General features: G+C 39.0%; 1 protein-coding gene across 13 annotated transcripts in view; it reads left to right on the forward strand.

The window, feature by feature from the left end:
• The window catches only part of ARHGEF12 (Rho guanine nucleotide exchange factor 12), a 152,793-nt gene extending 142,048 nt beyond the window's left edge, over window positions 1-10,745 (forward strand). For all 13 annotated transcript variants that reach the window (XM_002754442.6, XM_009006989.4, XM_009006990.4 and 10 more), the window contains 7 exons: window positions 202-288; window positions 429-508; window positions 1,121-1,354; window positions 2,908-3,378; window positions 4,172-4,488; window positions 6,225-6,294; window positions 6,802-10,745. In XM_002754442.6, coding sequence (XP_002754488.3) covers window positions 202-288; window positions 429-508; window positions 1,121-1,354; window positions 2,908-3,378; window positions 4,172-4,488; window positions 6,225-6,294; window positions 6,802-6,812 — 1,270 coding nt within the window. In that variant the 3' untranslated portion in view covers window positions 6,813-10,745. The remainder of the gene's footprint in view (window positions 1-201; window positions 289-428; window positions 509-1,120; window positions 1,355-2,907; window positions 3,379-4,171; window positions 4,489-6,224; window positions 6,295-6,801) is intronic.
• Window positions 10,746-11,639: the final 894 nt, after the last annotated feature.

An 11,639-nucleotide genomic window follows, 5' to 3' on the forward strand; every position in this document is an offset into this window, starting at 1 on the left:
AGTGAGATGAGAAATAAAGATATTCTCTGGCAGAGTGGAGTTGGGTTTTCTGTTTGTTTGTTTCTTTTTTGTTGTTGTTGGTTGGTTGATTTGGTTTTTGTTTTGTTTTGTTTTTTCTTTTTGCTTTCTGAGTATATTTAAAGGATTTTTTTTTGTTGTTGTTCTTTTTTGTATTTTGGATTTCCTTCCAACTTTCTGAAGCTGGCAGGACCTAATCTGTCGGATGGCTGCGTCAGTGAAGGAGCAATCCACAAAGCCAATTCCATTACCACAGTCACCACCGGGCGAGTGAGTGTTCTTTTGCATTGTAGTAGGACTTATTTTATGTTTTGGGTTGGAAAAGAATAGGATAATTACTACATTTTGTTGCAGTGATGTTTAGGTACCTCATGAAGCTGAAAGATTGTTTTTTTTTTTTTCCTCTATAGAGGAGATAATGATGAAGAAGATCCTTCAAAATTAAAAGAGGAACAGCATGGCATTTCAGTCACCAGTTTGCAGAGTCCAGGTACTTTTTTCTGATAAGTTCAGTGGACAATATGCTCTACTCTCTATTAAAATGCTGGCCGGGCACAATGGCTCACACCTGTAATCCCAGCACTTTGGGAGGCTAAGATGGGCAGATCATCTGAGGTCAGGAGTTTGAGACCAGCCTGACCAATGTGGCGAAACCCTGTCTGTACTTAAAAATGCAAAAGTTAGCCAGACATGGTGGTGGGCCCTTGTAATCCCAGCTCTTCGGGAGGCTGAGGCAGGAAGAATTGCTTGAACCCAGGAGGAGGAGGTTGCGGTGAGCCAAGATCACACCATTGCACTCCAGCCTGGGCAACAAGACCAAAACACCAAAATGAATGAATGAATGAATGAAATAAAATAAAATAAAATACAATACAGAGAAACCTTAATACTGTCTGGTTTATGCAGGTTCCAGCAGTTTAACAAACTTCACTTTCGAGCCTTCTGTGTTTTAGTATAACACTGCTCTAAGTGCTGTGTATTTTGCTTAACAGATGATCTCTGTAGTTTATGGGGATTTTTTCTGATTCTTGCCTGAATGCTTCATTTTAAAAGTTAAAAGTTTTGTTTAGATGTACTCTATGTTTTCTATTCCATTGGACAGACAGAGATTTGGGATTAGAATCTACCTTAATATCATCAAAACCTCAGCCTCATTCACTGAGCACCTCTGGAAAATCAGAGGTACGTGATCTCTTTGTGGCTGAGAGACAGTTTGCAAAGGAACAACATACAGATGGGACACTAAAGGAAGTTGGAGAAGATTATCAAATCACAATCCCAGATTCACACCTGCCTATTTCAGAAGAACGGTGGGCATTGGATGCACTAAGAAACTGTAAGTTTTTATTCATAACTTATTACAGATACTTATTAAGTATCGCACTCATTTGCCATCCCTACAATATGTGGATTTATCAAACTCCACTTAGTCTTCTAGTTTTATTGTGGAGATTATAGTATTCTCTGCAATGGCCCATGCCACAGACACAAATGCACATGCCACTCTATTAGCTTCCGCCCCTCAGCTGTTTTGAGAATCACTGTTAGAATGGGAGGACAGCATATGTCTCAGTTGTATTGAGGTGGAAAAAAGGCTGCTAACAATTGCTCTGGCTGTAGAGAACCATTTGAAATTTTTAAACCAGGGTATGCCTCAAGGTATGAAGAAAGATTAATCTGGCTAAGAGCTGTGGAAGGATTTGAATAGAAAGAGTTCTGGAATGGTGTACTTACTAAATAAACTATTAGAGTAGGCTGGCCTGAGACTAAAAGAGTTTGGACTAGAATGGTATCAAAAGGAATAAGAAGAAAGTGAGAAGTCAGCAAATGCTTAAAACAACTGACTTGTTTGGATGTGAGGACAAAGGAAAGGGACTATTTAGAGACAATTTCATTAATCTTGTCAGAAATAAGAGTCAAAAAAGGACTACCGCTGCTTCCCCTACCTCCTTCCATTGTACTTTCTTTTTTCTTTTTTTATAACTTAGTAGAATTATAGGCTCACGTTTAAAGAATGTCAAGATTAAGCTAATGACTGACAAAACAGTAAAGAGTGGGTGACTAGTAGGAAGTTAGTTTTAGGAGTGAAACTTTAGGGAGAGGTTAGGAAGAGAGATTTGAGCATCAGAGCCAGGGGAATTCCTAGCATCTCTCGGAAGTGATTGTAGAGCAGCAGGACAGAGGATCAGGGACCTAAACGGAGCTTGTTTACCTAAAGAAACATAAGACACATTAAGCTAGTGATGAAAGCAAAGAATTAGTTATTTAAAACCTACATTATTCTCTCTTACATTTCCCTGAATTAACAGTCTTAATGATTTCTGATGGTTTGACTAACATTGTCCCAGTAACTCTATCATTGTCTGGGTGACGTCATAGCATACACTTTGCCCATTCAAAATTAAATTGGTTCTTATTTTCAATAAATGTTGTATGTATCTTGAGAAATCAGAGGAAATAATATGCATATAGGGTCTGCATCTGGAAAGGGCAGAACTTTTAGTTTTTTCTCTCTAGCTTAACACAGCCTTTCAGCATTCTTAAGAAGTACCTTTAGGGTATTTTTCTAGTTATGTAGAAGAAAAAAATAGAGGCATGATATTGGTTATTCAGGAGTTCTAAATAGGAGTACCTCCCCCCATTTAGAATGCTTAGATCTTTTCAAGTTTAGTTTAATGTTAAATCTTCTCTAAAAGATGGTGCTCTATTTCATTTTCAAAACAAAATGAAAAATGATTTTACAAAATAAAATGATTGTATGAAATTAATAATTAACATTTTAATGAGTCATTAAAGATACTTTTAAAGATAATTGCTAATTTAATTCTTGCAGCCCGAGGTTATAGTTGTGAATATGCTTTTTCCCCCCTTCCTTCCTATATCATTTAGTGGGTTTGTTGAAGCAGTTGCTGGTACAACAGCTGGGTTTGGCTGAGAAGAGCACTCAGGAAGACTGGCAACATTTCCCAAGATACAGGACGGCCTCTCAGGGGGCACAGACAGACAGTGTCATCCAGAACTCTGAAAATATTAAGGCCTGTCATTCTAGTGAAGGACATATGCCCTTTAGAACTGGAACTGGTGACATTGCAACTTGTTACAGTCCACGGACTTCAACTGAATCTTCTGCTCCACGGGATTCAGTGGTATTGCCACCCCAAGATAGCCAGGCAAGTAACATTTTAGTAATGGACCACATGATTATGACCCCAGAGATGCCTACCACAGAGCCAGAAGGGGGTCTTGATGACAGTGGAGAGCACTTTTTTGATGCCCGTGAAGCACATAGTGATGAGAATCCATCAGAACGTGATGGAGTGGTAAACAAGGAAGAGAAGGAGGTTAATTTACGCATCTCAGGCAAGTATCTTTCACACTTAAACTTTGATTTTGATCATTGTTAACTGTCCTGTATGTTGAAATGGCTGTTATGTTGGTATCAAGGCGTGTGTGTGTGTGTGTGTGTGTTCACACACCTGCAGTATTTATTTATTCCTTTATTTGATAAATACTGAATCCGCTCTGTACCAGACCTCATCCTAGGTGCTGGGAGTTATAGCAGTGAATACAATAAATAAGTAAACAAGTAATTAGACTTCGGAAGTGTTAGGAAGAAACCTAAGTCAGACTAAGGGACAGAGTAATGGAGGCAAACAGGGTGACCAGGGAATAGGACCTCTGACGAGATAGCATTTGAGCAGAGACCTGAATGAAATGAGGGAATAAAGCCAAGTGGGTGGGTACATGAGAGCATAGTGTTCCAACAGAGAACAGAATGGGGCAGAGGCTTTGTGTCAAGAGCAAGCTTGTTGTGGTGATTGAACACTGGGTGAGTGAGACAATGGCAAGAGATAGGGCAAGAGAGGTGTTTGGCAGGGAAAGTGGTGGCAAGATCATTTAGGCACTGTGGTTTCCAGCTTTAAACCTTTGAAATGCTAACTAAATGAAATCTGTCAGAAATTACCATGAAAGTTTGCCAAGTTTAGCTTTAACCTGAAGTGAGGAAATTCTGATGTACTTGAAACTAAACTCAGGAATTAAAGGCTTTTCCCTCTTTAATAACTTTTCAAGTTGAAGTTGTCAGCACACTATGCTATTTCTGTTTTCTAATGGCAGCACTGGTCTCATCAAACTCTTCTGTCTCTATCCGTAGGAAACTATTTGATCCTTGATGGCTATGACACAGTGCAGGAGAGTTCCACAGATGAGGAGGTTGCTTCCTCACTTACCCCGCAGCCCATGACAGGCATCTCTGCTGTGGACTCCCCCCACCAGCAGCAACATTCTCCTCAGAATGCTCACTCTGATGGGGTAGTTTCACCATTCACCCCCGAATTTCTGGTCCAGCAGCGCTGGGGAGCTATGGAGGATTCCTGTTTTGAGATCCAGAGTCCCTCCTCTTGTGCAGATTCACAGAGCCAGATCATGGAGTACATTCATAAGATAGAGGCTGACCTTGAACACTTAAAGGTACCTCATGCTTCCACATCCATAGGACTTTATTGTAAGAAACATTCAGCAGAGGGGAGATATGGGGTGATTAAAATGCTGATGTCAATAAACTTGTTCACGTTCTAGATTTCTTTGACTATTATCCATCAATAGGCCTGGATAAAAAGTTGAGATTAGCATTGTTTATCTTTGGACTGTCACAAGAGCAGAAAGAGTTGTAGCTGTATGTTTTTGTGGGCTTCTAAGTTTAAGAACCTAAAAATGCTTTGGGTAGTTGTCTGGCCTCTGTCAGACGTGAACAAGATGATGAGATAGGTGGGGTTTGTATAGTAATGAATCTAGGCTGAGAAATGCTACAGCTTCCTGTAGCCTATTATCTGTGACTCATTAGGTGACAGATTAGCTTTCCAAATCCTATGACAGATAGAAATTGGCTTCAGTGGCTCCTGCAATCTAAAAACATAGTTGTGAATGGGATTTTCGTAAATTGATAATTGAAGATGTCACTATTGCAAAACTGACTTGTGTGGTAATTTCCGAGGGAAATATCAAAGTTTGCCATCAGAAAACACGGCTTCCAGAGCCCAAACATTTTCCTCATGACGTCATGTACTTCGAAGACTTGAGGGACAGATTTAAGTATCCTTAGCCTTTGAGCTAAACAATGGTCTCCCTTAGTTTCTCTTTTACCTTCATATGACTGAGTTTTTCCTCTTCACGTTGCTTATTTTATGTAGTATCATTCTGTAGCTGATGAGATATCAACAAGCCCATTGAGGACAGGTCAGTTCTTATATATAGTCATGTATTGTTTAGCAGTGGGGATATATTCTGAGAAATTCATCATTACACATTTTTATCTTTGTGTGAACTTCATAGAGTGTACTTAGACAGACCTAGATGGAACGTATTTTTAATTCTGTGTATATTTTTCATATGGAAACCCAAATGTCCCAGCACTATTACTGAATGTTAGTCATTTCCCCTACTTGATTGCAGTACCTTTATTAAATGCCACACACCAGGTTTCTAGTTTCTATAAGTGCTCCATAATAATCTTTCTTTCTTTCTTTCTTTCTTTCTTTCTTTTTTGAGACAGAGTCTCTCGCTCTGTCACCCAGGCTAGAGAGCAGTGGCACTATTTCAATTCACTGCAACCTCTGCCTCCCAGGTTCAAGTGATTCTCTTCCCTCAGGGAAGAGAGCTCCTCAAGGAGCTGGGACCATAGGTGCCGACATCGTGTCCAGCTAATTTTTGTATTTTTAGTAGAGACGGGGTTTCACCATGTTGGCCAGGCTGGTCTGGAACTCCTGACCTCAGGTGATCCACCCACCTTGGCCTCCCGAAGTGCTGGGATTACAGGCGTGAGCCACCACACACGGCCATAACAACCTTAAGGGACCGTCATCACTTATGCAATCTGCCGTGTCTTTATGTGCTGTGTGACTGTAGCTCATGCACACAATGACAGGACCGTTTCTAGGGTGACTCTTGGAGGTGGGAGAATTACATTTATGGTTACTACCTCTACTTACTTTTTACATGGGAAAATATTATTCATTCAATGGAGAAATTGGTAACAGGGATGATATTTACTTTTTTTCTTCCTACGAATGAAATTTTTAATGAGGAAATTAGTATTTTTGAAATTTGGGGGCATGTACCTTAATGTAAAAAGGTGTTTTCTGTTTTCAGAAGTTTTTGTTTTGTTTTCATGGCATTTTATCAGAAATCCTATGGGTTTTATTTTACAGAAGGTGGAGGAAAGTTACACCATTCTTTGCCAAAGGCTGGCTGGATCAGCCCTCACAGACAAGCACTCAGGTATGTAAAAGTTGTAAGTTCCAGACTCCAGACTAATCATCCTACACTGAATGAGATGACTTATCATCTTTTAAAGTGAAAACCTTCTGAGATTCCATTCCTTTTCTGTCTTTAAAGAACTGCTTGTTTCTAAACATATATATCAAGCGGAAGCTCATGCCTGCTGACTCTACTCTTCCTTCTCTAAGAGAAACTGCAGTTGTCAGTTCCCATGCCATCCCCTCTTCTGTTCTCACCTTTTCAAAGCAGAAGGCAGAGCAGTGGGAAGCCTGGTAAATCACAGATTCGGTGTGAGGCTTACTGGTGCTGCTGTGACTCCCTAGTGTGGAGGATTTGGCCTCATCAGATGCTGGTATCCTCCCTGTCTGCAGCAGTTTGTACTCATTCGCTTACGTACAGATTCAGAAAGAAAGATTAAACCATGCCCATAGATGTTGTGGGTATTCTTTGCAATGTTAATATATTCTTTTTCTTAATATGGTTTCCACATATCTTTATTCTTCTCAGATAAAAGTTAGAGCCGCGTGTCCTGGAGGTGACTGCAGGTTGTTGGATTTGGAGTATCGGCCATGTCTCACCACATCCTGGCTCCAGTGTGGACCTCAGAGAGAGTGTGACAGAGGATCTGCCTGTGAACCACCTGGGATTAGCCATGTCCCAAGGTGCCCAGAGCGGGACTAGTTCTTCACAGTGTGGCAGCTGCACTAGTCTGTTAGCGAGGGAATGGATATTCCTCACTCTACTCTCCTCACTATCGGAAATTCATTTTGATTCATAATAAAAACCAAATGTATAGAGCTTTGGGTGTAGGATATGAAACTGTACTTAGACTTAAGAAAAAGAGAAAATCAGATGTATTTATTTGACTTCATTCCGTATTTGAAAGCACATTTTAATTTTTATTTTGCCTTGTTTTGTTTTAATTGAGTAGTGAGAGTTTTAGCCCTTTGTCTTTAGTACACCCAAGGATCGACTGCTCCTAAAGCAAAGAGGTCAGGATGGAGTATGTGGAAGTTGGGTAGAGAGGTGAAGAGGAGGAAGGGAGAGGGGGAAGGGAGGAGCACCTGGCTTCACTAAACTGTATTCTAAGCTCTCTGCTGTCTAGTAGGCTGCTTCTCTGAGGGTCACCTCAAAGGTGTACTGTGCCCTGTGGCTCCTGTGTGGTCAGAGAGTGGATGGGCTTCCTCCCACCCTGAGGCAAGTGCCTCTTCTCTGTAGTTGGGATCAACCACGATTAACAGGAATCCTCAATGTACTAAATAGCAGGCACTTGAAAATGGGTGTGTTTTCATCTATTGTCTTTTCTATTGAGGGTAGGGATTTGGGTGGGAGAGGAAAGCAAATTTTATTTTCTTGACTATAAATTTGTTATTCTTGGTATCTTTTCATTTTTATAATTATACATTCAACATTGGCACTTGGGTAAAACTGTCCCTGCAGATTGAGCAGGAAGTAAAAACAAATGGAAATGCTTCGGATGGTAGCAGGGGTGGGAGTTGCTAAGGAAGGGGTGGGATGGGAGTGGGTAAAGAGTTTGGGAAGGTTATCTAACTGAATCACTACTGAGTTGAATCATGGCTATCATTAGCCACGGGTACTGCTGATTATAAGGCCAGTAAAATTTTAGTACCTGGAGGTTTGACTCTAATTTTTGCACTGATGGTGCCAAAGGGCTCTGAGAAAAAAGGAGAGCCAAGGGTGGAGAAAGATGCGGTGAAGGCAGAACTGCTCACACAGCTCCAGAAGCACTTCCTCTGACTTCACTGTTGCAGCTCTTTCCACACTGGGCCATGATTGACCTTAAAAATTGCAGACCAGCACATACACTGGACACTGCAGGCAAGGTGTTGTTAACTGCCTGCTCTAGAATGAATGGTAGCGTTAGCAGCACCCTACAGAGGATAAATGTTTCAGAATTGTCATTTGAGAACTCCTTCAACTATATTGACTTTCTTTGGTTTTTGTTGGTTTTTTGTTTTGTTTTTTGATGCATTAGGTATATATGTTTTGAAGTATTTTTGCCAACTAAAATGAAGTCTGTAAATTCTGTTAAAAACAAAGAGTTCATCATTGCTCACATCTTTCATTGGTGCCCTCTGAACTCTGTGGGTTGCTAGGATGTAATTTTAATGCTTCCCTGCAGTCCAAAGATTATTTTTTCACCGCAAATGATAAGGGATGCCCACCTACTTTTATAAACACCACTACAACTTAGCAAGTGTATTTATCTATGTCCAGATTTCTGTTTCTGTCCTAAACTAATCTGTTTTTAGGTAGATCAATTTGGATCTTTAGACCTCATCTATAAATCGGAATTGTATTTTTAGTCATAGGACAAGTATAATTTAACTCAGAATGGGCTTAAAAATTTTAGAAGCAGAAGCTAATATATAAATCAAGCTTGGGATTTGGAACTTTCCATATCTCTTAGGAGGAACAAGTAGAAACCAAATGGTTACATTGTGCTGCTAGAAATAATGTCATTCTCAATGAAAAGGGTTACACCTGTAGCCACTTGACACTAACACCATCGGGGGCAATTAATCAGGAGAAAAGTAAATAAAAAAACTTTGATCTTAACTTCACACACTGCCGGGTAATTATGTAATTCTCCAGCACTCAATTAAGAAGCTTGTAAGTTTCAGTTTCTCTAGTTCAGCCAATATCTTGTCCTTAGTAATTGTTTGCTTCCCCTGCAGTTCAGCCTCTCCTTGGAATTCTAACAGAACTAACTGGAAAAATACTTTGACCATAGCTCTAGTACTTAGAAATAAATTCATATCTAGATTTTCAAATACAGCCCCAAGATGAAGTCTAATTCTGAAAATATCTCAGTTTTTAAATGTTCTTTTTATCTCGCCAATCTAACTTCTCTTCCTTCTCGTCACCTGGCCTCCCACACCTTCCATTTCATTTTGGCCATGATAATCACATCCATTTGACGTTTGTTACCATATCTTCCTTTCAGGATGATGGAATTAGATATGCAGCCTGTCTTTGAGTGAGACTGGTTACCATCAAAGGAGTTTGCTCTAAGTTACGTGACTAGAAGTTGAAATCTGCTTCCATGCTAAAGGGCACAAGGATGGTGTACAGAAAAAGCTACCTTCCCAGAGCAAGCAGGCTGCATTTTAGCTATGGCAGTGACCTGCTATGACACTGGGCTCTCTTCTGTAGGCTTAATGGCTCCTTCGCTGTGAAGTGGCAAGTGTCTCCTTCCTTTCCAGAGAACAGTTAATCAAGGCAAATCAGCAAGCCCCCAAAGTGCTATAATTTAACATCATGATTACTGTCTTTGAAGCCATATATTTTGCATACTTTAAAATCACCTAACTTAGACTGCTTGAATTATATCGGCTTTTAGAACCTAAATTGTAACTATGTATTATATTATATTGCATGGGAGGTATATTTCATAAGCTTTTTGGCTTCCTTTTTTTTGCCACAGCAACTTCTAATGACTGTTAGGAAGGATGAATCCTCTTTTTAAAAAGTTTTTGTTGTTGTTATTTGATTTTTGGGTAGGAGGGAGGCTCTACTGTGATAACAGAGAAGTCAATTTAAAAATTATTTTTAGAAGCTAAAGAAAGTAATTATGCTTCCTATGAATTGTCTTTTACTGGCATCTTTTTTTCCCCTTTGATGTTAGTAAATTTGGTGTAATACACGGGGCTTCTATATTTCAAAGTGGAAACTTTCTTCCCTGAAGTTGATATATGGTTTTGAGTTACTAGAGCTTTGGTCAGTATTTCCTTCCTTATATGTCACAGAGGGCACCACTGAGAACTGTGTGCATAGGACCTCAAAATACAACATTAGCGGACCTTACAGTCAGCTTCCGAATGGCTAGTTTTTCCCCCTTATATTACAATTTTATTTTATAAAACTTCTTTTTCTGACATTCCCTGACATTTTTCAGAGTGATCTGCAAAATTGTTCTTTCCTCAAGAAAAGAGTCCTTATGCCTTCCCCACTGGTATTGAGGATTTTAATAATAAATTGGTAGAAAAAAAAGTACCTCCTAGAAGGAAGCCTTCCCACCATTTCCAGGTGCCAACTGCTAAGCAGATATATTACAAAAATGGTAACTGTAATATGCACACTCTTGGTTATTTTTAATAAGCCTCTTCCTACTAGAACATTTTATTTTCCTTGTTCACCATACAATCATGTACTCTTTAACAGAAATTGCTTTTAAAAAGTATCTGGAACTATCTTTAAAAAAAACTTTATTAATAATCATGTATTTTTACTGATCACATTTTGAAATGCCTAAAAGACTTTATTGTTCTAATTACCCAGATGTACCTTTGTAAAATAGCTCTTTTATGAATTAGCTGATAAGGCTGTATGTTTCTGGAACAAAATATTGGTCATCTAAAAACTTTCTGTTTTCTGGGGTCTGGGAAAATAGAAAATAAGAGTTCAAATATTAAATAAGCTTAAAGGAATCGAGTATGTGACTTTTTATTTGTATTCTGGTTTATTTGTCTTGTCCAAGTTACATTAGAAAAGTCGAGGAGCCTGTGATTAAGTTTACCGTCAGTGGCTCTCAGACGTCTTCCTGCTTTCTGAAGCATCGCTAGCAACAAGGCTAAACCTCTGTGACGGTGCTGGCAGGTGGGCTTGCCCTAGCATATGGGGCAGGTTTGTTGTTTTATTAACAGCTTTATCGAGATACTCATGTATCATGTAATTCATCCATTTAAAGTGTATAATCAGATGGGTTTTGGTATGTTACATTATTGATTTTCAATTGTTAAATATATATAACAAAATTTGCCATTTTAGCTATTTTTAAGTATAAATTTCAGTGAGGTTAATAGGCCAGCTTTTATGACTCACTTGAAGATAACTTTGGTTTTAATCCTACCCGAAATGAAACATGTGTCTATTATTCCTGTCCCCAATGCTGGGCTTCTTAATATACCACCATTTCTATGCTTTTACCAATGTCATTTTAGCTCAAAAAACTCGCTTATTGTGGGCATTTTCTATATTTTGGTTTTGAAATATACATGTAATTTAACTTATTCTTGGGATGATATTTTAGTTTTCAGTCATTCAGGGGCACATTTGACTGATGGAGCTAATAAGCATAATAAAACAGTAGTTTATAGCATCTTTTAGTTAAACTTTTTAAAAATTCAGACTATTCAAATGTACTTTGCAGAAATTAACCTGTTTGTCCTCCTGGCTTTGCTTACAAACACATATATGTGTCTGGTGGAACAAAGACATACCCAAACCATTCCCACTTGCTCTTTGATAGCCCTCTCCTAGGGATGGAGACAATAAAACTCTATTTGCATGTGAGCAACTACTTTCATTTTTTTCTGTCCTCT

Source organism: Callithrix jacchus, chromosome 10 (assembly GCF_049354715.1).
Source record: "Callithrix jacchus isolate 240 chromosome 10, calJac240_pri, whole genome shotgun sequence".
Classification (NCBI taxonomy): Eukaryota; Metazoa; Chordata; class Mammalia; order Primates; family Cebidae; genus Callithrix; species Callithrix jacchus.